Below are 26,257 nucleotides of genomic sequence, written 5' to 3'. Positions count from 1 at the left end.
ACAATGTAACTCAGGTTTCAAGGGCAGTTAAATAAAAATTGTAAGAATTGTAAAAAATTACAAAACTTATTTTTCAGATTTTTTTCATGGGTTTGTTACTGAGTGGGTGCTGCTGTCTTCTTCAATGCAAAATGTATTCCTCGCAACAAGATAAAAAAAACTCCTTTATGAAATACAGGTATGAATTCTTAAATAACCATAATAGTTTGTGTGCTATTAATAAATATTAGTGTATATTTTAAAGGAGAAATGTAATTTATGAGAAAACTGCAGGTACAGTACTTTAATGGATAGTGGCAAAAACAAATCCCTGGTTAGCAGTACATTGTGAAGAAACCAAATTGCTTTCCTGTTCAGTTCATTATATAAAGAACACACCTAGAAACTGCTAGATTATTTGGAAAATAAATCAACTGAACAGCAGTTAATGAATTCTTTAGAAGTGTCATTTTCTAACCTGCTACAGACAACTGGGAAGACAACAGCATACTGTCTGCTTTAGATAGGAAATTATTTTTCAAATGGGGAAAGCAAAAAGCTTTGGGATAAGTAAAAATACTTATTTTTTAATAACAGAAAATCAACAGAATTCAGACGCAGGCTTTCCTCTGGAAAGGAACTGGTCTTCTGTATCGCTACGTTTACACAGTCTCTGATTCATTAAAAATGTGTGTACTGCTGCAAAACTAAAGCGTGTGTCTACTGTACGAGTGCAGTTCATTTTGCCGTGTAGACAGAAGTGCAGATCTGCTGTAAAGCTTGTGTTTGTCAATGAGTGCCAAAGGGAAGCAGTTCCAGGGCTCTGGTCCTCTATATGAAAAGCAGATTTTCCATTATCTTTCTTTCGTGATGATCTCCAGGGGCTGGAGATGAACGTGCTGACGCTGCTTCGGTCTAATTCATCTTTCTGCCAGCTCAGTTATCCCTCTGACTCTGGGTGGCATCTCCTACAAGACAGATTTGCCTCGGAGTGTGAGCTCATCCCAGCGCTGTCACTAAAGCAGGCTGGGCCTGGTCAGAACTCTCTGGTTAGCCTAGGGCCCTCTCACACTTATAGGCTCATCATTCATAAAACAGTGAATGGGAAAACTCCACTGACAAAAGAATATGTATCCCATAAAATATAGTTTAATGAATGCTTAATTGCATTATAGCGATAAGGCTTTTACAGCTTAACAACTTCAAAGCGGATATTTTTAAAAGCCATCGGACACAGTGAACATTTACGCAAGGTGCAGGTCCAAAATAAACATGTGCTAAAAAATTTAATACCCCTTATGTGAAAAGTTAAAAATATAAACACAATTTAAATCTTGTTTCACTAAATCATACAGTAGTAGCAATTTCTTTTTGTACAATTTGGACTGCATACACCTCCAAGGAAATTAAGCACTAGCCACAGCATCTTAAAAACCCCAACGCTCCTTTTCTTTTCCTATTTATTGGTTTCAGTGACTGGTCGGCCAATCTTCTTTCATTTCTGAAAGATAAACCCCGGATCGTCCAGCTGAGATCCAAGCCCTTGTTCACAGCAGTATCCCACTTTGACCGAATTTTCCAGTTCAGAGAGTGGAGGCAGCGAGAGGCCAACAGACTGGCCTGGAGGTCACATAGTCAGCTAGAACCAAGGATTTCCTGGCACTAAGACTTTGTTTCCATTCCCCATTTGGCCTGTTATAGATGTAATGTGAAATCTGAACCTTTGATTGTCAACAGCTCTGCTCAAATTCTTACAAATTAGATTTTTACTTAAAAGCTTTTTTTTTCCAGACGATGCAATTGCTTCTTACCCAATGTAAATGTTTTGACACAGACCAACAACACACCTTTTCCAAAAATGTTTTTTTTTTACTGGAACATGAGTAGAAGATCTAAAGTGACAACCAAAGTATAGATACTAATTCACGGATTTGCAGGTACCAAAGTATTAATGCTGACAAAAAGATAGAGTTCTCTTAACTCAGACTGAAACCTTTGACTACAGAGACTTCCAAAGGAACATACAAGCTCCCTGTAGCTGTTAGGCACTTCAACAGATTCAAAATTATTATTTAACATACATTATACAGTATTAAAAACTACATAATGTAGACCATGATATACAGAGTGGTTAAAGGGAAATCTAGCCTTAATAAAAACCTTGGATATTAACTAATGAATCAAAAGTACTGCTCTGAATTTTAGCAAGCATGCCACAGAGATCTTACTCCACGACTCTATTGTTATCATCATCAATTTATTCAGCTATTTCTTTTTCCAAAATAATTTCCATTTGCACCCATTGACACAGTAGGGAGCAATATGAGTGAAGCAGCTGGCTCAAGGGTAGGGCCTATGATTCGAACCCACAACCATCCAGTTAAGATACACAGGCCATTTCACCACAAAGCTGTCCTAAAAGTTTTACACTGATCATTCACATTCTCAAAGTGCAGAAAACACTACTGATATTTTTTTATCCATTAAAATTTAGTAGCTCACACCAAAAAAAAAACTGGAAATAAAGAAACGTGAATAACGCTTAATTAATTCAAAGTGCCAGAAGAGAACGGTATACAGTACATTTGAAATGAATAAACAAATGACAAATGAAAACAAACTGATTAGTGAAAAAAGCAAGATATGAAAAAATCACTTTCAAGATTATTAATACTGGGGACCACAAATCATTAAAAATGTTAAATGTCTGCATAATTAAGCATATATATATATATTTTGGCTATGGTGGTGCTTATCAGTAAGAGGTAGGGATAAAGACCACATAGGGAACTAAATAACACTTTTAAATGCTAGAGTCTAAGTAGAAAATTGGCTTAGCATGCAGATAGAAAACTTAACAAAAGAAACATATATATAAGCTTGAAGTGATTGAAGTCCCTGTCTTTCTGATGAGAAAAGTGTTTGATTTACTCCATGGGTCTTACATAAACTGCTAGCTTAATTTCACACTGTGGATCTGAAAATGACAACAAACACTTTAATTAGAAATGATGCAAGGAAGGACTTTAATGTTCTTTGAGCGTAAAAAAAAATAGGTGAAGGACTAAGATAAATCCTCACACACTCCAAACAGACTAAATATACTGCATCATTTTGCATTTATTTTCATAACTCGCATATGAAATTGGTAACGCTATTTCCACTGCACAAATTTTTTTGCATATATTTAAGAAGCTCTCTGCTATCTTGCTAAGCTTCTCAGTAATTTTGGGATCGACGGCATTCAACATCAAATTGTTTGTCTATAACTTGAAGCAGCTGTGCAGGCTATCAGTGAGTTCAGAGGACTGGGTCTTGATAAAAGTCTTTGCTGAAATCACAGCTTATTTTCCCAAGTCTGGAACCCTTGACATATTTAATTCACCATCACAAATTATCAGGTCCTTGTTTGTGAAAGAGGCAGGGTACTTTTATTCCATTCGAATCAACTCCACACCATAAAGGTGATCAATGCCCAATTAATACATATGAAACGACTGATTCTTTTCAAAACCAACCATATTTTACTAGATTTCTGCTATAATTATATTTTTTCCCACTAATTCAGTCCATTATATTTATCGATTTCACATAATGCGGGCAGCTTCTAATTCTATTGTAACAGAAATATTTAGAGAGATGGGTGAGAAAGAGAGGTCTTTCTTTAGCACACAGAACCCACTCTCTGTCAGGGCAGACGTTCCCCATTACATAAGGTGTTCTGTTATAGGTGCCCTATTAATTAAGCGACTCCCCAGTTTAACATTTGTAGAATGACATCAATGGCAAAACAGGCATTCACATAAATTTTGAGCCGTGGAGAACAGCGGTTTACCTTCAGGCTAGCGTTTGAGCAGCTCAGCAGCACCAGGTTAGCTCGGTCCCTCTCGCTGGAAATGGGAGACCAAGGCCAGGCATCCTCATTAACTGCTGGCCACCAGCAAATCACTACATCCTGCAAGCAGTTCACAGCCACCCGGCGGTCCAGTCTGCGTCCGGCAGGCCCGGGTAAATCCACATAGGAGATCTAACCCATCGGAAATACAGGCAGCATTAACTTGGCACATATGTTCTCCTGCACCGCTTGCTGGAATCACTGTTTATTACCACCCAACCACAAGTAACCAAAATGAATTGACTTGCTTTGCTTATTTAGCCATTTCTGGGAAAACAAACATAAAAATGCACAGTGTTCATTTATTCTTTGTGCCTACTGGTACATTTTGATTCATGTTTTCAAAATACTGAGAAAATAGTTAAAAAAATGTTTCATTTAAACAAATTCCATTTTCACGTCATCTCTGCCTTTATAGTAAACACTCTTCTGGGCACTACATGACAGTGCCTCCTCTAACAGATGTCAACAACTCTACTTTCCCATTAGCGGGTGTCCTATTGATGCAATTTGCCTTTAGGTTGCAGATGTTCGGGGGAAACGGGGGGAAAAAATGTACGGGCAGCGGACCATTTGGACAACTAGCACAGCCCCCCAAAAATAAAAGGCTGAAAAATAGAAAAAAAAACAAGAAAAATGACAATCCGTAGATATAGATTGCAACGCATTCCTGGCCAAGGAATTAATGGCTGTCTGATAGCAAAATAAATAAATAAATGAAATAAAAAATGCCATTCTGCCTTTGCTGGTCAGCAATAATCAAACCACTTTCTGGGGATTAGACTCACAGCTTAGCCTACTGGACCAAACACTAGCAGAGGGCAGGGGGTCCCCTTATCAGGAAAATGCTTCTGGAGCCAGTCTCACTACAGGATAGATTGCTTTCATATTCCCGTCTGCGTGGTAACAAAGGATGACGGTAATGCGATAATGCCAGAGTGCAATGGGTGTTAAGGACCCGATGCATTTATGTATTGTATTTAGTAAATAATCAGACTCATCCAAATTGTGATCTCACCACTCCGTTAGGGCCATTAAAATGGGGTTAATGCTTTAAAAACCCTTTGCCGAATTTATGTGCCCAAGAAAAAAGGCGCCTCTTTCTGCGCAAGCACAGTATTCTTGACCTCTTCATAACCTGAATGAACATCAAAAGTGAAAGGAATCTATGCAATTATGGTGTCTGCTCGTATGTTAAAAGCATATCTTCTTCCCTGTTTTTTCTCCTTCAGATATTTTGCATTTGAAAACAAGCTTACTCTTGCTGTCCCTGAGTGTGGACAGTCAAAACACTGCACAAGTAGAGATTACCAAAAGAGTGGCCAAAATGAAATTCGGCATCATTCAAGGAAAAGATTTACATGCCCAGATATTTAGTCATTCAGAAATCTAAGAACTAAGTAAGAAATGTGGCAAAATGTAAGAAAATTCCCAACATTTTATTAACACACTTTGTTTTAACATCACAGAAAAAATGGGAAAATTAGCATTTAAAGTATTAGGTTTCAGCAACTAGACAATTGAATATACTTACAGATTTTGTAAAGGAGTATTTTAAAGAACTATTTACATGTACAAGCAATATATATTTTCTCAGTGAAAAGTGCAGTTTCCAAAAGATATACTGTCATCTTGCTCCTGTGTACAGTAGGGCACATATTTAATCTATAGATTTTAACATGCTTTTAAATATATATCTTTTAAAAAATGAACATCCACATATTTAGTAGAAGCTACAGAACGTTGATTTGTTTAATACATTAATAAAAGTAAGCAATGAAAAAGTCATTTTAAAGGTAAACACGACCCTGTGAAGTCTTATGACCTCTTGTATTATTTTGCAAATCTGAGGTCCCTGGATACAGTACAGTACAGTTCGAAATTATCAGTACCTCATTCCTAAAGGACATCACATGAATGTGGTAGCAATGTACTTATACCTTAATTTCGGAAAGGGACAGCTTTTCTGCCCTCTTGCTGAAGTCTGGGGAGCTTTGCTTCTTTGTGAAATGGATGTAGCAAACCTTGTTTTTCTCCAGGAATGTCAAAATTATGAATCTGTCAGTGAGTACAGCTGTAAAGGGAGACAAATCCAACAATCAAAAATCCAGATGTGTTCAACACAACTAAAAGTCTAGATATCCACATTTGTGCTTCCACAACTCTCTTTGAAAACCGTTTCCCTACATACCAAACCATCACTGAACTATCTGGATTTCTAACATATTCACAGCTGTGCCAGATTTCACACAAGCCTTTCCCCTCACACACTGTATGCAGCAGATATCTAAGCTGTCAAAAAGATATGAAAGAATCATCATAAACTGATGTTTGATTTCTGTGGATTTCAGTGTTTGCTAAACTGCAGAATAATTACCCTGAAGGGTGCAGGGTGTTAAATTCAAAAACTTGTACTTGATCCAGCTAAACTGCTTGTGAACATCATCCATAATGATAAAGCAATTAAGCCCCTTAAAATTAATCTGTTTATGAAACCAATTAAACAGAGAAAAATCCATTTTGAATTTCTCATTTTGCTTAAGAGAATATTGTACCCTACATTTTAAAATGTAGACCTAATTTAGAATGACATTTTGAAAACATACATTTTTCAAAGAAACAAGTATGATTAATTAATAAACAGATGAAATATAAAATCTTCCTTTGAATTTCATTGTACTAAAAAATGACTTAAGACATTCCTCATTCTCATTTTTAACATCATAAAGAGTTCATATGAAGGTCACCATCACAGAATGATAAGTAGTATTAAAGTAAATCACAGTCATACACGGAAATATTGTACATGGTGCTGAGTGGCTGTGTTTTGGTACTCATGAGATACATAAATACAATGGATAAGCTGTATGAAGAGTCTAAATCTAGACTGGACTCTCAGGTCTCTGTGTATCTCTGTGAAAAATCATTTATAAATCTCAGAACAGATAATTACAATCTGTTTTTACAACGATTAAAATTCAGTTCTGTATACGTCAGCACTTGATTTTCTAACACATAATTATTTGTAATTCGGTATATCCCAACAACGGACAACTTTAGTCTGAATTCAGCATGGGTTAGAACATCATCTCATTCCTTCTATGGAAAACAGATTTACTTCTAATAAACACATCTACTGCCATATTAAGCAGACCTTCTTTCCAGGACCTGGTCCTTTGCTAGACAAGGCTCGACAGACTGGATACTGTCTTTTTGTCATGCAGCTCAGCGTGGCCTGTATGGGGCTGGAGAGCCTCAGGTGTATGAAGTATTGTTGGACAGATGCGCAGATGAGTCCCCAGGGCACATACCTCCATTCTTCCCCAGTAATTAGTTCCTCTATTGCAGTGAATGGACAATTGTGGTCTTTCTTTAAAGGCTGTCCTGAGACAGTAGAGCTGGGAGTCTCAGGTGTCAGGTGAGTTGCAGCGGGGGGGGGTGAGGTGGGAGCCAATAGGGGGAGGCTCAGTTGCGATGGCAGGCAGGGGTGTTCCTGCTTGTGTGGTCATAATGCAGGCACAATGGTTTGTTGACCATTTTAACTGGCCCTTTCCACAGGATGTTTCCCCTTTGGCAGCCTCCTGTTCTCAGAAGGGACACTGTACTGCAAATAAGCACACTACCGAATGTGCAAGATTTAGATGACTGTCAAAACCTAAAACACTACTATGATTACCACTGTAAAGACATTTGGTGGCTGTTTAACCATTACACCACACATGTCTTATTTGATTCCAATGCACAAAGTGTTTATTAGATTGGAAAATACAATTAATCTGATTTTGCCATCATTTCGGGTACAGTAAATGAGTGATTATTGTCTTTTCTTTAAAGACTGTCATGGTCTTAGTGTGCTTAAAGTGGTCTGACCAATTTCTGCTGGTCTAGAGGTATGGTCTTTGAAGGATACTGTTCAGCAGGTGATGTAGACCTCTTTCTTCAACAGCATGAAACCTCAGGACAGGGTTGAATTTAGCTCAATTAATGTTAAGAGGTCAAAGACATTGGTGCAACTGTGATAACGATGAACCCAGTCAGGTCACCAAGAGCAGGGTGGAAGGAGAACTTACAGACACTTTAGCCATGACACAGGACAGGAGCGATGCACCTCTGCTTAACAGAAACCCATAAAACCTGCACTTCAGGAGCTGATCTGGGGACTCCTGCTCTAGGACAAGACCTCAACCACAGAGGCGCTGCTGCTGAATACATCTCAACAGTATATTTCACTGATTACTTCCATACTACCACTCTAGATTAGTGACCTGGTAAAAGGTCTTTGCCTTTGCCTGACACTCCCTTTGTTTCTGTAACACAGTACATTGCTGTTTATGGTATTCAAGGTAGCAAACCTGTTTTATTGCATTCATTGGTTCTAGTTTTTATGTATAACACTATGGACAAAGTGCCACAAATAATCTTTAGTTAAGTCACAGTTTTATGAAATAACAGTCTTTTGAACAAATATCACTAAGGGACTCTAGAGTTGCTTGTCTATCCCTCAGAAATGGGTTCATTAAGAAGGCAGAAGATTCAAGACACTGGAAAGTTTTAATTTTTAAATAAGAAAGGTTGTTATGCATTTCACTTGATGTTTGCGGTTATACTCAAATTTTTCAGGTCATCACTAAATTCCAACAAATATTTGGAGCAGAACGATAATTATCAAAAGTACTCTAATGTCGTTTCCCATGCATTTGCCAGCCAGCTAGAACCTTGGGCTGGAAAAAAAATAAATTTAAAAGAACAGCAGAGGAGAAACAGCTAATGAAAGTAAGCTGTCTGGTGACACTCTGAACGTACGTCACCTTCATTATTAGACTCGCAGTCCTTTGATCTCAAGGAACCGAAGTTAAAAAAAGAAAGAGAAAAGGACCACAATATTCAATATGTAGGGTCTCATGGGTTGTGACTAAGGCTGCATTTGCAATTACTTGGTTCTTGGTGAATCCCTGGAGTCAGCAATCAGTCCACCTGTCGGCTGTGTGGGCAGAGTGTATTTAGTGCCTGAGTGTTAGTGTAGACAGTCTGTTTGCTCTTGTGTGTAATTACCATCGCTGATGGTGTCTGCGGCCAGCTTGCCCACTAGGGTCCTGTCAATTGTCACTTTTTCCAGCTGTGGCCCTGAGAAGCTCAGAGACACCAGCACACCTGAACCTAGGATCAGCTGAAAACACAGAAACACCAGTTAGCACCAATGCAGGATAAGAGCTTGCACCAAAATAACTCTATTCAAAGGGTTTTTTTTATTGTTAAATCCTGCCTTTGCAGCAAAGCAAACTGAGTGTGAACTGTCATTAGGTTTTTCGTGTTCTTTTGCCTTTGGTGGTTAGACAAACACTTTTGAAAAAAACATTTTTTTTCCAGAAGATATCTTTTAAGAAAGAAGATGCGCTCACTCAGAATCACCACAGTTAAACCGGATGTTGGAAAACAAAACCTGTGTATTGTTTGCTGAAACTGTGAAACAGAACCACCATATTAGCAGCTCTCAAAGAATGTGAGCCAGTACAGTGAAAGAGGAGAGGGGGAAGTTGCTAGATAATGTCACAATTTCACAATTAATTGTAGGTTATTTTACACAGTTGAAGATAAATTAAGCAGACCAAAAAACACAAGAAATTCAAGTTACAATCAGTTAACTTGTGATGCTCACAATATTTTGTAGAAATCGTGCACTTTAAATACACTATCCAGCCTTAACGCCCACAAACAGTGTTTATATTTAATACAAAGCTTCATTGAAAGCCAAACTGAACTTTTATTTCCTTGATTTCATGTATTCAATGTATTCACCAGGACCTAAACCCTTCCCAAGAAAGCCTTATCCTCACATCAGGAAAGCACTGTTCTCTCATTTGAGGAGATGCGGTTCTGCTGTAAGCAAAAGCATTGTGCTGCCCAGTGAAGCAAGCAAGGATGCACTTTGACAGCATCACTGGTGGAATTCCAATGACTGTGGTTTGAGGTACATTGGTTCTGTCAGAGACACACAGACAGATGATTTCAATCAAGTATAGCAGTGAAGCGGTTAACTTCACTTGAAACAATTGTGGGAGCCTAATGGAGAATGTAATCTTTTCTAAACGCTACAATCAAATGCCTGTTTCAAGAGCATATGGACCCATAGCTGAGCTGCATAAATATGCTCTCAATTCTATATCACCGTCACCATCGTATGCCTACAGCTCATGGCTGAAAAGTGGTTCAGGTCCGTTGGTTTACAACACACTGGCTGAGTGCAGCAGCATTTACCTGACAGAAGTGCTTGTTCTTCCATTTGCTTCGAACACACCGACTGCTGTGGAGCAGCTCCTGAAAGAGAACAGAACAGTCAGCCATTTGCAGCCTGCACACGGTTACCTCTGGGTAAGGTGTTTCTGATTTCAAATTGGTAGAGATTAGCGAGGTGCACAAACAAAGATGCATCTGTTTTAAGATGAGTCGCCATGCTGGGACACAGTTACCTGCACTCCGCTGGCTGATTCACTTCAAATATTGAGACTGTTGACAGAGGGGAAATGGCAATGAGGGAGGCGGGGGGGAGAAGCACAATTGTTTGTTGTCAATCTCATATAAGGTTTTTTTAAAAAAAACATTACCTCCAGCTCCTTGAGTGTGTCTCGAAGTTTCTCGGGACGCTTGTTCTTGAGAGTCCATGGATAGCCACGAGCTGGCAGGAGAGAAGCCATGAAACTTGATACGTTTGTTATTCGACCGGTTCGGGCATATGCTTAGGTGAAAGCGCACCAGAAAGCAATGGTTCTTGCCTAGCAGGGAAAAGACACTGTTAGGAAAAGAAGGTATGACTGAAGTCTTACCTCCCCATGAGTTATTAATGTTTTTTTGCTCGGTTTTGTCAGGGGAGAATCAATTGAATTATATTTTATAGTCCCTATATCGTCCCTTTAATTCACAAGATAGTTTTAGAAGTCTTCCCTGAAAAGTAAACCACAAATCCTTTAGGGGCTCATGATAGTCCTCAACAGCACATTCACCCTAGACCATCTACTCACAGCCTGGAAGAAAGGCAAGGATCGACACACAGACTTTATTCAGCAGCGAGGAGCTTGGAATGTGGGGTCAAATATGCCAGCGAGTATCTTTTAAAACCTGTTCTTGTTGGAAAAAAGTACAGTGTGGAATATCTATTTAAGGACTGCATAATACTGAACTGATAAATGTCTTACCTGTGCAAAACAGCAAAGTGTGATATATCGTGATTAGTTATGTGGAAAAAAAAAATATTTGTCTTGGATGCTGAAACTGGCCTGCCCTTCACCTCTGCCAATGTTCTCAAACAAAAGAGCAGAATATACGTTTCTCAGAATAAAGAATCCTCTATTGCATATGTTTTTATGTGTCTGCTTAGAGAGTATATTTTGAAACATTCTACATTTTGCTCATCCTTCTACCCACGCTGTATCACATCAGGAAATCTCTGGATAGAAAAACATCTCAAATTAAACACAGTATGGGGAAAACATTTTTCCTCCACAGATAGAGAAGTTTGGCTTTATCAAAATAACAAAAGAATGATAGACAGAAAAAAAACGCACCTGTTAGGACATAGTAATGTAAGATGCTAGGCAGAAATGAGACCAGCCCAAGGTAAATTGTTGCATAAATGCTGTATAACGAGCGAATGCAATCACAAGGGAACAAGCATCCTGGAAAATTAGTTTACTCTAGAAACGTTTTAAAAAATAACATGACCTCAAAATTACATATGTGACAGTTGAGGAAGATTCTTTTCACACAGGAAATCACTGGTTTGTATACGGTATCGTAAAATTATTATTTCCACAAAAAGCTTAGGGAAGTGTCAGTCGGTGTGCTGCACTGCCTTGAGCAATAACTAAAGGGTTAAATGGCTGAAAAGACTCAGAACGCCACCATCTGCTGCATTATCCTTACAAAAATGTTTTAGTTGCTATTTTTCTAAGCTTTTTTCTTTATCTGCAGCTCAGACTTCACAATGCATAGCATAAAACATGTACTTTTTGTCGGGCTCCTGTTGAATTTTCAAGTGAATTTACTTATATTAAATACTGTCTATTTCACAAATGTACTAAAAAAATTCCCCTTGCAGTGTTTTCAATCAAATTCAGCAGGTAACGAACACAAATCAAACACTTCCAATGACTGCATTTTTGCCTTTAATATTGCAGGTACTGTATATCTAGAAATCTTGAGCAGATATGCTCAAAACTTCACAGAGCAAACAGCTATTTTTTTTCTCCCCTAAAAATCTGAATTCAATTCACTTCTCAGCTTGACGGGGAACAATTTCGCTAAAGTTAAAAAGGCAGTAAATGGACCAAATGAGGTAGCATTTTTATTTGGGCTCAATTTACAACCCCTTACGTGTAATACGATATTGACACTAAATAAATGCCGCTCCACTCTGCATTACATATTTCATATCCCCACTTAATATTGTTCACTCCCTGTTACAAAAAACTTGTAATTTCCCATAAGGCTTCCCTCCAGCGAAAAAGTTAATTGAATTCTCTGTTGAGTTCAGGCACTGCATATACATTTGCATTAATATGGAAACGAGGTCTGTTTTTTAAGATGCTGTAATCAAATCAAATCTGTTTTTAAACCATTAAGAAATTTCCTTTAAAAGAGCAAGAAACTAAATAAATCAATTTAAATAAATAGAGAAGTGATGGCAGCACAGAGCAGTGTGTTTGTCTCCTGATAAGGGTGTTTATATTTCCCTTCTGGGCACCTGGTTTGAATCCAGAGTAGGTCTAGTGATTGAGAGTTATTTCTGGATGATGGCTATACTATATTAGCCCTTAATGATACAATAATGTGCAGGTTTGAACCCCAATACAGAGGAAGCAGGAATTCCCCCCCAACAACACTGAAGTGCCAACTCAGGACAGATAAATTAGTATTTTTTAAACATCAATATGAGCATCAGCTGTAGATGACAGGTAGAAAAAGAGCATGAAACATGAAAAGGAAATTAAGAACCTGGGTTTGCTTTTTCATTAACGTGGCATGCCTTTGTGGGATGGGTCATTCGAACTACAACAGCTAGCGAATGGTTTCACCAACAAGCTTCTTCATTGCAATGCCCTATCGGTTTCCTCTTTGCTTCGCTTTCTTAAATTGCACACAACACAATAGCACAGAATGTCATCCTCTAAAAATGTTTTGTTTTGGGCTTTTAGTTTATTGTTTAAAGAAACGAATGTGCTCTACTCAATACCAGACTAGATGCCAGTTGAGATGGAGTTGAGATTCAAATGTCACTCTCACTCTAAAAACTAAAACGGTTTGCATAAAACGTTTGATTTCTTACAATATTTATTGTGGATAGTGTTTTTTATTTAGTGATCGATTTCGATTTTTTAAATTTAGTTTGGTGAATGGAAGACAGACTTATTTGTCCACTTTATTTTTTAAGTTGACCAATAAACATTGATAAGGCCAAAAGGCTTGCATCAATACATTTATGCACTCTCTCCTTTTTTCGTTTTGATGTTCAATTGCTTCTGCAAAGATGTCTATCACTTGCTTGTGTGTATTAGCTTTTATTAGCTAGTTTACATAGCAGTTTACAATAGCAACAGAATGAAGAGAGCTATGTGATATTTATCTGATCTACAGCCTATCAAAACACCTTTTGTCGATGGGCAAAATATCTAATAGGATTTCAATAATCACAGTACAAGGATTTTGACACTGTGCTTCTGTGACTAAGTTAAAATGAAAAACACAGCCAACACATTACCCAAGTAAAAAGATTAGTGTCCTGCAAATTCAATGAAATCACAAGAACAACTTGAGAGAATATGGGTGGCTTTTTCTGTAAATATTTATACTCTCCGCCAACTCATAATCTTAAACTACAAAGTTTGTGCTCAATTCAAACAAATAAATAAAGGCTTACCAAAAAAACAGGTAGAGCTGCTATAAAATAAGGTGACTTACTTTCTAAAAAATGCTGCTTCTCTTCAAAGTAGTGACGTTCAGTCGGTGTTACTAAAAAACAAAAATGACAAGTTATTTGGTAGAGTATGCACTCGCATTTTATATGTTCTACAAGTTTCAGTGTTCTATTTTCTGCTGCTAGTGTCTTCAAACCTCCTTTTAAGTTTTCTGAGAGGGGAAGAAAATGTAATTTGCACATTCACAAGCCACAGCCTCAACTTGGCAGTGAATAAAATACTTCTGTAGCTACAACAGGTGGGTCAGGACCACAGCACTCCTTGTATTATCGGATAGTGAGATGCCTTGAAACTGAATCCAGTTCTTCTCTGTCTGTCAGCAGCTCTGAGCAGACAATATATTACAGCCACACCCTGAACAAAGGTGCCACACAAGCTTCCTCCTTAACCTGCCCCCAAACAGGAAGCAACCTTAGCTGGAAGGACCTTTTGGCAGTTCAAGAAACTTCCAGGATTAATAGAATTAATCAGATAAAGACCCTTTATTATACAAGAAGAATCTCACTATTTTTTATAAGGCACCTGCTGGGAGGGAAGCTGAGCTGATCCTGACAAATGAGCCTGTGACTCCCCCTGCTGGACCAAGCATGCCATGACAAGCTAGTAACGTCAAGGATGCTCAAATAATTACTGCCTCATAAGAATATAAAAACGGCAAAAATCAATTTGCACAGTTTCAATTACGCAGAAATGAGTCAGCTCTTTCTTTCTCCCTCTCTCTCTGTCTCTCCCCCCTCTTTCACTCAGTTATCAAGCAATACTTTTGTAATCCTCAGAATTAAAAGGATTTCAGCAAAGAGCAGCATCTCTACTGAAGATTTTAATGAAAGGGACACCAGACTAACTCTAAAGTGCTTCAGAGAGCAGGGAAACACCCACTTGATTAAGAATCATGAAGAAAGAAAGAAATCAAATGAATGGAAACAAAATAAGGAGCTCAGACTCACTGGCACTTGAATAGCTTAACCTGCACATGGATTTTAGAGCCTCAATCACTGCCCACTGGGATGAGGTCAAGAGATGCCTGTCTTAAACTAAGGTTACCGATGCCAAGATTACAGTTCTACCACATAACCTGCACAAAGAAATTAACAAAACATGGCATGCGAGAACTGATTTTGATCAAACTGAATGAAAAAGCATACTTAGAGATTTATAATAATTAGCATTTGATGTCTGACTTTATCTTAAATCCTCTGTTTTAAACACCCTTTTCTGTGATTTATTCTCAGTAAGGATAGTGTGTTGTTGACCAAAGGAGAGTTGCAAAAGTACTGATTGCCTTGGTACACCAGTAACACAAACAGCTCCTCTGAGTAAATAGTTCAAAGTAAGTGGCTTAACAAGGGTTTAACAACAAAAACCATAACACCATAAACTGAGTTATCAATCCTGAATTACTGCACCTTGATTCTTTGAAAGAGAAAGGGGATGGTTACTTTAGCCAAATCTATCACACAGCCATTCATTTCTATAACAAAATTATTATAATTGAACCTTTCAAACACAGCTATGTAGTTTAGAAACAAAAGGTTGTGTTTTAGGCATTAAACAACATTTTCAGCATTCATTTTGAAACAATCTCTGAGGTTGAAGCAAAAACTTTCCCAAAGGAATTTAGCCTGTTTAATGGCACAAATAAAATGTGGCGTTACGCAACATGGCTTAATTTGCTAATCTCCTGCAACCCTGCAAAGTTTTAACAGCTTTCATATCTGAAAGAACAACAAATAATGACAAAATAAATACAGAGGTTCACTCAAGAAAGGATGTTTTATTCTTTTGGAAAGGAAGTATTAAGAAATCTGATAGCAAATGTTACAGCAAATTCATTACACTACAGAAGCTCTGATACCTGTCTCACCACTTATATAGTAACACTATCACTCCACACAGCTGAATCGTTCTTATAAATGTGGCTGCTTTTGGATATAAAATGGACTCAATGCCATTTTCACAGCCATAAAAAATATCTTATACAACAACATAAGCTTAGTATTTTCTATGAACACCTATTACATTTATCTGTGTTGCCAAGACTTTGAGAAATAAGAAATTATTTTTTGTATTGTTAAATTGTAAGCAAAAAAAGCTCAGTTCTGTGAATTGTTGTGGGCCTGAGTGATTAAAGAAAGCTATTCTTTGGCATGTTTCATTCTTGTTCATTGAAAGAGATATTCAGATGGTTTTCAATATGTTGCTTAAGGCTAAAAAAACATCTTCAAAACTGTGATATTAAGATCTGAACTTGCTTATATGGCCCCAGTGGACACTATTTAATCAACAGTGATTAAAGATCTTCATCTTTAGTCTTTTGAGTTTTGGAAATGTCACGCCATATACCTGCAACTGTTGTCATTGCTAGGAAAAGGGCAAAAGAAAAAAGTTTTTTACCTGGTTCCCCTTTATCATAGTACTGATACGTGCCAATATCAGTATCTGTGGACAAAATAAACACTGTTAGAAGTGAACAGATCAGCAACTGTGCACTACAGGATAAACAATCATTATCTTCCCATGTCCAGCGCCATCTGGTGCATAGTGAGAGAGATAAGACCAGAGACGTGGAAGGAACGGATTTGCAGCAATGGATTTTAATAAAGGGAGATCACTATGCCCATCAATGCCTTTACCCACAAGGATATCTTTCTTTCCTAAATCAGCTCCTAGGAAGCGCTGGCATTATTTTTCATGGCACCAAAACTATGTTACTTTCACAATGCACCAATTTTCTTTAGGCATAGGTCAGCACTGGCGATCTATTTTCATTTACCACTGGATGCATGGATCACGCATAAGATCCATACAGCACTAACACAGTTATTAAAATCATGGCAAAATCCAAGCCAAACTTAACTGCAACAGGAGATGTTCGTACAAGTAATTCTTGGTGCTGCCTAGTAATTATCGCTCACTTCTTTCAAATTACATAACATTTAATGGTACATTAAAAAAGAAGATGAAACCTGAGGGCAATGGTCTCCATTTGAATTTGAATGTTGGACTTATATGTCCTACACAGCTGGGTTTGCTTGAATAGACACATTGGCTATGACCGCATGCTAATTTATGTGTTTGTGGGAGACAGGCCTTGTGAATAGACTAGAAATAAGAACACTGTGTACCTCTGTTACATAGAAGTGACAATAACCTTAAACCTTGCCACATACTGCCAGAGTTTCCAGTCTAAAGACAATCATCCCATGTGAAAGGTTATTAGAGTGTGGATTAAAACATCTTTGAAACAAAATCAGACAAACAAGAGCGAATCAATCTGTCTGAATACATACAATCTAGCATCCTGTGTCTGTCTGTACTGAGCAGAGAAGCACTCATCATTGCCATCCAGAGGAGATGGACAACAGAGGTGTAATGTAACAACAGATTTCTTTTTCTGTCTTCCTGGATTTAAGGTGACATGTAGCCTCTAACCCATTTTAAACCTGGGTGGGACAGAGATGTATCCCCTGATGTTGTGAAGTGATGATCTGATCAGTGACCTGCACAGTAGCGTCCTGTTATGGTGGTCTATATCTTCACATACTATTGCACTGAGTCATGGGACACTCACAGATCCTCCATCTTTCTAGATGGGATTTAGAGTAGTGCTTTTAAATACTAAATGGCCATTTATGTTTGGAGAGAAGAATAAAACAACCTAATGCTGCTCTCAAACTGAAAGTTGGGAGCATTAGGCAAACAGAATATTATGAAGTTGTTCAGTGACCACTGCATATACAGTACTGCAGTGTAGTCAGGCAAAGGTGAGTCCTGCGTCTTCAAGAAAGCTTTATTAAAACAAGAAGTACATCATCAGACAGCTTCACATTGGATTGATATTTTCGGCCATAACTGGCTTATCTTGTGTTACAATGAGCAAACCTTATACAATGTTTAATATGACACAACTGCCTCTTTCTGTTCTCTTTTGGGTTTCAAAAAGACTTGCTTGCTTTTGAAGGAGGATCGTGTGTATAATTTTCTTATCATAAGTGGTTAATATTTCTTGTTTCCTAGATTAATGACAGAGTTCTTGTTTGGATGAGATAATGTAGTATTTGACAGCATAGTCTGAGCTACTTTGTCTTTGCTCTTGAAGGACATTCTGCCAGTTTTTATTTGGGTTATTGGGTTAAACAAATTACAAACCTTTAATTTGCCTGTTTAAATAACAAACAGCTGTGATACTGCTGTCACACCATGCCTATACCTATGATGTAATACATTCCTTTTTAAACAGCAATACAGTACTGTAATGAGACAAGCTTGTGTTGATTAAATAAGGAGAGATAAGCAACCAAATTGTTTACTCTGAAAGTAAATCTCAGGATGGAAGGATAGCGGTGGTTCAGTATTTTAGATAGCAGGCCTCATGTTGGCTGAAGTACACAATCCAGCAGGTAGAAGTCATTTTATCTAAGTTTTATTTAATGATGTACATACAGGATGAAGAAAGCTAGGTAGCTCAGTTGGTTTAAGCATAACATTAATAACATCAAGGTCTAGGATCAGATCTTTGTCCACCATGATGGCAAAGGAGCAGTATTCCATTCTTTCACCTTACTTTGACCATATTATTAATGGTAATGTGGCCCAGTGTGCCACTCAGCACAATTGGACTTGAGAGTGACAGAGCTGCATACAAGATGGCCAGATATAACCAGGTGCGTAAAATTCAGATCCCATCTAATTGCCAAATTTAGCCATAAGTTCAGTTTGCCTGATCAAAATGGAGCTCGAACTTCATTTTCAACACTATTAGATCCAGAGGTTTTCATCAATCAACTATAATGATCTACAATAGACTGCACATGTCATGACCCATTTCTTTGTGATGCACATTGATAAAACCTAGTAGACTGTGGTGCAAATAAATGTCCTGTTACAAAAACAGGTCATAAATGAGATATTTAAGTTTACTGTGGGCACTTTAACAGAAAGCCGTACGGCACTACGAGAAAGCACTTGCCTGCAGCAGGGTGTAGGAAGGGGTTTGCATTGAACAAGAATGTAAACCGCCGCTGCACAGAATTGGCACGTAAAGTAAAAAGGTGCAGACAAATGACGGCCAGATTAATTACCCCTGACATGCAAGGAACTCCTCAAGGACCACAAGTGCAGCTCAGTCAGGCAGAAAGACATCTGATTGTGAAGGGAAACCTGATTCTGTTGAAACAAGAAAAAAAAGACAACAAACATAAAAGATAACTCTCTTGATGGCTGTTAAAAGTTCTCCACCACAAGAGCTCTTACCAGTCTATTGTAGAGTGATCTGTGGAAGCCTGGTCAGTCCAAAAGTCATGTCATATTTTACGCCAAAGGGCTTTTATGTTGTTGGTTTAGCATTGACATTTAACTCAGTATGCTGCACAGATGCGACTCAGTTGAAGGAAGAGCTTAAAATAAGGCACTAGTGGGTGTTTTTCCTCTTCAAAAACACATCCATGCCTTGATGTTAAATAAAGGGTCCAATGTAAAAACCTTGCAGTCAGAAGTTATTTTCCAAAAGTTTCATTGACCCTTCTGTACATTTTAGCACTGTTCATAAGGAGGTTCTCCCTTGTTAACTTCAATTTTGAAACAATTGTATTTAAACAAATTGTATTGTATTGCTTAAATGTGAAATAATGCAATAAGCCCTCAACACTTGATATGTGTGCTGCTGAGCTACAGTTTGTAAAGATCTGACACTATGTAGATGGAATGAGGAAAGCCTTGGGTGGTTAGTAATACAGAATTCTGACAGCTCACCTCCTTTTCTATTTTGTTGTCTTTGTCATTTTGCCGCCTGTGAATAGCGAGGGCCCTGGTACCAAACATAGTCAGGCTCATTGCCAGCAGGGGCCTGGAGAGACTCCCCTCAGAACTCTGCACGCTCACCCTCCTCCTAACCTGAATACCTCCTGCCACTGGAGCCTGGGCCTCGTCCAAGTCACGCTGCCAAGACGCGCAGAGAGAGGCCAAGCTGTGCTGCCATTTCTTCACTAAAAAGGAAACTGCACGTACCAGTGTCCACCAGGAGCTACGCTAAGAGCACCATGACTCCTGATTGCAGACCCGAACTGAACTTCAACCCAAGGTCGAGTCAAATGGTAATTTTCACATTTATTTATACCATCCTAATCTCCTAATCTGTGTATACAGTTTCTAAAGAAAATCACCTCATCTTCAAACGCAAACAATCAATATAAAGGTCGCAGGATTATTCCTTCTAGTTTTCAAGCATATTTACAGGGTTGTTACAGGAGGTTTGAAAAAATACATAACTCGGCAACAGATCATTAGGGCCTTTTGTTCTGAATTAAACAAACCAGCTTAGCACAGACATTAACTGTTTCCTCTGTTTCATTTAAAGGCAAAATAAAAACCCTTCTAAAAGCAGAAGATAAAAATAAAGAATATTTGCTATGTTGTAATGGGTCTAATGAGAGTTTGGGAAGGGTTTTTGAGCAGATCAGGAACTTTACAGCATGATAAGTGGAAGCATCACAGAAAAAGAGCTGTGAGGTTTGTGCTGTAGACACCTTCTATAGCAGGATAACACTTAAAAGGGAGCAGGTATCCATCTTTTCCACTCATCACTCAGTTCTGAAAAGACTTTTATCACTAAGATGCAGAAGACAGGCTCAGAATATCAGAGCTCTCAGCACCCCAAAGCAAAGCATCCTGCTACCGCTGGCCACAGTGAAGCCACTTGGACCAGGTCACAGCAGATGTTGAAAACCTGACTTTTAAACTGGCAACAACAGCTAAATACCCTATTCCTGCTACTGACACTGCTGATATACAGCTGCATCCGAGACAAAATGTGTGCATTCAGAGTAACAGGTCCTTTATTGTTACAGGTCACGTAGTTAAAGCTGAGAGCTTGCAGAGTCTTATCTGGTCCTCAGGCTGCATGAAGAGAAAGGCAGCCACACACTGTCCACAAAAATACTGATAAATCAGAAACTACAAACCAGTGTACCAAGTATTGTTGATTAATACCTTTAGCGCAGTAAGTGAATATGTAATCTATTGACAAGCTTTTAAAAAAAATTCAGAGTAGGCTCTTTTAATTTAAAAAAAAACTTGTCTAGATGTGCAATTTATTTTCTAAAACAGAAGAGCTCCTTTCACTTTACTCTATATAAAACTGCATATTGAACAGCCTCTCGATATAAAAAATTATATCTACCAGTTATTGACCATAAACATCAGGATGAGGATTTACTTAAGAAAAAAAAAAATCATTTTTTGTAGTTTTAGCTACAAAAAAGGGTGGTGGGTCCACAAAATTATGAATACACACTGTTAACCACTTTGCAAAGAAAATAAACTATCAGGGAAAAAAATATGAATAAAATGCAACTAGGTACAGCAAGGCCACTAACATTTAAAAGGTTTCCCACTAACAAAACACGCTTAAGACCAAAGTGATCCGTAATATGACTTGTTTACAAAACTGGGAACAGCTGTTAATGCAACATTCACAGATGAGGACAAATTGGTAGTCCTTGAGTGCCCATACATTAGCATGTGTTAATGGGTTTCTGGTAACACGCTCGTTTGTGTCAAGATGCACACACTTTAATGTATGAAAGGGAGATGAGCACAAGTAGAGGAGGCAAGCTGGAACTGGGAGCGGTCTGCTGGACTAGCCCTTCTTCTTAAGGCAGAATGTCTGAGACCTTGAGCCCACATTAAAGGGAAAAAAAACGCCCGAGGAACGCAGAGCTTCCTGGGTGTTGGTAAGGAAGAGTTCAGGAGCTATGTCAGCCTTTAGCTTATTTCCTAGCATTACTGTACGTACCCTTTAAACATTCTTCCTTCAAAGGGAAATGTAATTACTTTTTAACAAAGACAACTTGAGTGCTTATTTGAATTTTGACAAGCTGTCATTTGCACCTGATGCAACTGCTTTACATTCCTGCGAGCGTCAGGCACTGCAGGCTGTTGTGAAGCCCGCTCCCGATTAGCAATGAACCGTGAAGGAGACAGCAAGAGACATGAAGAGGGCTGGACCAGCAGATCCTGCTTTTCTGGGCTCCTCCTTGTCTCTGCCACATCAGCTGGGGCACTTTGCCACCTCCCCAAGCTCGCAGCAGAGCCAAGCATCTCCCAGGGGCACAGGCGTTGCCTGGAAGGCTGTTGTGACCATGCCTCTGGTGCAGGCAGACGCTCTTGCCTAGTTCCAACACACAGAGGGTTCGAGCTGCGCTGCTGGCTTATCGGACTGGACCAATCAAGCCCAAACAATGCTTAAACACCCAGCCAGGCCTGCGAGGCTTATCTCCTCATGTTAAGAAACAGTATGGCACAGGATCACTTTAATCCTGACGGAAAGTGACCAGCGGAACATGCAGGGGAGCTGGGACAATTCTGTTCCAGTTGTGATACAGCTTAACCACTGGAGCATTCTCTGGAATTCTCTAAAAAAACAGAACTGATTTGCACAGAATGACACATCAGTACAAAGTGTTCTGAAAAGCAAATTATGGAACTGTGATCACACCATATTACTTTATGTGCTACTTAATTTAAGATAACCTGAGGTATCACAGTTATGAAAATTACAGTATGAATTGCAGCAGGTAAATAGGCTACAGCTATTATTCTCAGCTCTGTTCTAGCCTTCTTTGTATACAATACATTAAACATTTATTCTAGCTCCTTTTTTTCAGAAAGAAGTTTGTAATCTAGACACCATTGGCTTATGAGTAAGGAAACAGTTCCTAAGCAGTTGGCCAAGTGTGTGAATTTATCATAGTGGTGGTCCTGGTTAAAGAAGATATGAAAACTTGCCTGATTGGAAGAACCACAGTAAATGGCATCTGATGTCTTTATTAAGGATGCCATTTACAGTGGGATACCAGAAGAAAAACTGCATCTTCCCTGCTCATCGTTCTGAGCAGAACCTTTTACTGCTAAGAGGAGGTGTGGCGCAGACAGAGAACAGGGATCTGTGAGCTCTCGGCACCCTGGGGCAGAATTACACTGTGTCCATTGAGAAATCTGAAGCCACTGAGGCCAGCACTCAGGGATATAAACACAGAAAACTCTCAAACTTCAAAACTGACAACCAAAGCCGACAAACCCCATTTTTGCTGCTGACAATGCTAAAGTACATCTAAATTTCAATTAGGTGTGAGTTCAGGATAGCACATATTTATTGCAGACCATGCCACAGAGGTTATAGCTGAGAGTCTGTGGATACAGAGGCAGTGGGGTGGTTATCTAGGCCTTATATATAGCAATCTGTAGAGATATCTAGTCCTTATTGTGAAGAGATAATGTGACTGACACTAACATTACATAAAGGAGATGGACTTTCAAAAACCTGAAGATCGTTCTCTAATAATGCAAGATAATAGATGGATATTTCAATGAAACAGACCGGTTTCAAGCTCTTTGGATAGCATACTGAGAAACAAATGAATAAATACAGAAGAATCGATTCTCCAGTTGAAAGTGGTAAAAAGGGTTGAAGGCAGCTTTAAAACTAAAATAATATGTGCTGTTGAATTGATTTTAGATTTGAACAGGTAACAACGTATTGAACCACTAAGATTTATATTTGAGAAACCAACTAATAAGTACTTGATTTATGAGGTTACCTGATGGACCAGCTATAAGTGGTGGCAGTCTAAAAAAAACCCACAGAGTTAGAATTTTTTAATGCTGCCAAGAAATAAAGAAAAAGAAAAAAAAAGATGACCTCCCATTGGATTCTTAGCTTGCTCGTGGTGCAAGCAAGCCGCCCAACTCTCATGAAATGGACAAGAGTTCATGAAAAGTACCAACTATTTAGAATTGACACAGTTGTCTGTTTACTTAGGAACTTCTTGCTCTCTGAAGCTTAAGAGTTTCCTACCCCCCTTCTTTTTCTTATCTCCAAAGTATTTAAGTTCACAGAGTGGCCTAAAGTTTTGCTACAGGCTACGGACAGAATGGCACATTTAGCACTCTTGCGTTCCTTAACAGCTGTCAGACAAATAATAATCCCTATCCTGGGGTTCAAGATTAGCCGATCCAGTAGTCCCTGATGGGGGAATACGTGACCTGTGCAGGCGAACATTTCTGTCTGCCTGTCCAAACACATGGGTGGAAATTAGCTCTTCTTAGTTTGCAATTACAAAAGGTGGGTTCAACATCAAAGTGTAAAAAAAATAATCATATTCCTTTTCAACTTTCTAAATCCTGACTTCTGTGACTAGTCCCCAGTGAATGCAACTATGGAGAACTGAAACAGGTCTTCATCAAACAAGAATGGCAGAAAATCAGGACACATCCACTCAGCCACTTCATTGTGCTTTCAATGCTAACTTAGAAAGCATGTCAGAGAGGCAATTTCTACAGTGTTATTTTAACCTCAGCACTTACTCACTGTCTATGACTGCATTAACTTTACCACTGTTTCTCTTCCCCAGAAGAAAGTGACATGCTGAAGATGTAAGATATTACAAAAGACTTCCACAAAGGCCATTTAAGTGTCTTGGTGGGACGTTCTTTCATCTTTTCATTACACATTCTCTGCATGTTTAGAAGGTGATCAAAATCTAAAGAAAATTGAGTAAGACAGAATCAAATGATTGCGGAGCTTTGTGGGTTTGTTACTTTTGTTTGGGCTGAAATGAATCCCACTAGTTTTTAGAGGAAGAGCTTGTGAAGCCTCCCCAAGGGTTAAATGGAAAGCCATGGTAGCAGGTTATGTGACTGGCCAATGTGCTCAACTGCATCCTTGCATCTCAAGCTGCTTTTCGTTATAGTCAACTGGCACATCAAACTGCCTGCCTGTGACCCAGATCAGAGTCGCACACAACCTGTACAACAAAGGGCACGGTTAGGAAAATACTAAATGACAGGAAAGTAGAAATACATACTTTTATTTCTTTGAATATACAGTACTCTTGGAAGTGATATTTCTAATCCATTTTAACTGACAGATTTTAAGTAAGCATAGATGAAAAAAACTGCATTTACTACACTTGAGAAAGCATTGAGACCCTGTTTCAGACGCAGGTTGTCAATACCCTGCCAACAGAATGTCTCCAGATGTACTGTACAGTTTGCATTCTCCACAAAGCTACTTTGCAAGACTTTAATTTGTTTAATAGCTTGTGCTTTCTGCTTTGAGTGCACATCACTAAAGTAGCAAATTCAAGAGTTTAGCCAAGGTGCCATGCCAAAATCAGGACCCATCCCTGCATGTATGTAGAAAAAGGATATATTTAACAAAAAGCAAAATGCATACAGTATATGTACTCTATGGTAATATACACAGAAAAGGAAGTCTGCTAAGCAAATAATATTAATAATAAAAAGTTTAATTATCATCATCATTCTAAGCATTCTTATGGAGGAAATGAGGTCCTCACCATTAGTGGATTAGTTACTGTACGAAAGAGGACTTTCTTCTTAATACTTAAGATTGAAATTAATCACTTCTCATGTTATTTTACCCATTTCTGTGCCAATGACTAGAGCATGGTGCATATCCATTCAGGTTTTGTTGTTCTGACTTGTAACAAAATAAGAGAAAAAAAACAGTCCACAGAATTAAATATTTAATGTTTCATCTGAAGTGCAAAACAAACCCATCCCCTTGGCAAAGCCTGACATCTCCTCCATTAGTTCTAAATGCTGTTATAAAAAAAACGCAACAAAACTACCTCTTCATGACAACTAATCCCTTTAATTGAGAAAATCCCCACTGCACAGTGACTCCTGTTGGGAGCACTGGGCCAGGATCGCTGCAGGCTCCCTTCGGTTTGCAGACTGGCATGTCTGTGCTCATCCAGCTGGGAGACTCCCGGCATCCCTCTCTCCCCGTGCACAAGCCATGGCGAGTGTCTCTGCGGCGGAAGACAGCCACCTCATGGAAAGGTTTCATATGGCTGCTGTTCCGAAGGGGTGCAGGAGAGTCATGCCACGCCGAAATGGATATCTCACCTGTGCACGGCTTAAAATATACAACCACACTGAACACATCTGTCAAAATTTGAATTAGCACTCTGGTTTTGATGCTCTTTTTAAAAATAGACATCTTTTTCATTTTGATCATGTCTACACTGGGAGTGTGGAACAACCTTCCCAGCCATGTGGTTACTCCTCTACTGTATGTTATATAATTATAACTACATCTAATTATTATTATAATTCTATGTAGAATTTCAACAATTCACAAGTGATAGCCACAAAGACCCAGGGATTTCATCATAACAAACATCTGAAATGTAACAAATTTAATTTTGGAAACCAACTCATTTTCTAAAAACTCTTTAATATTTTAATTTTTAAATACTATACCACTTTGTTGGGCATTGAAGGCCATCTGCGTTATATTTTCTCTCACATATGCATACATATTTTTAAGTGCAAATGCAAAATGCAATGTAGTTTTCCCTCTTTCACACCAAGCCTTCATCTGTGTGTC

The 26,257-nt window shown here is 38.5% G+C and overlaps 1 protein-coding gene across 3 annotated transcripts in view; it reads right to left on the bottom strand.

The window, feature by feature from the left end:
• wdpcp (WD repeat containing planar cell polarity effector) overlaps positions 1–26,257 on the bottom strand; it is a 68,384-nt gene that overhangs the window by 27,726 nt on the left and 14,401 nt on the right. For all 3 annotated transcript variants that reach the window (XM_088609899.1, XM_088609901.1, XM_088609900.1), the window contains 8 exons: positions 18,924–19,008; positions 16,237–16,281; positions 13,826–13,876; positions 10,477–10,547; positions 10,130–10,189; positions 8,927–9,041; positions 5,815–5,948; positions 3,815–4,006 (listed from right to left, as the gene is read on the bottom strand). In XM_088609899.1, coding sequence (XP_088466025.1) covers positions 3,815–4,006; positions 5,815–5,948; positions 8,927–9,041; positions 10,130–10,189; positions 10,477–10,547; positions 13,826–13,876; positions 16,237–16,281; positions 18,924–18,984 — 729 coding nt within the window. In that variant the 5' untranslated portion in view covers positions 18,985–19,008. The remainder of the gene's footprint in view (positions 1–3,814; positions 4,007–5,814; positions 5,949–8,926; positions 9,042–10,129; positions 10,190–10,476; positions 10,548–13,825; positions 13,877–16,236; positions 16,282–18,923; positions 19,009–26,257) is intronic.

The sequence above is a fragment of the Lepisosteus platostomus genome, chromosome 17 (assembly GCF_059453375.1).
Source record: "Lepisosteus platostomus isolate fLepPlt1 chromosome 17, fLepPlt1.hap1, whole genome shotgun sequence".
Classification (NCBI taxonomy): domain Eukaryota; kingdom Metazoa; phylum Chordata; class Actinopteri; order Semionotiformes; family Lepisosteidae; genus Lepisosteus; species Lepisosteus platostomus.
This window is presented reverse-complemented; position numbering and strand designations above follow the sequence as displayed.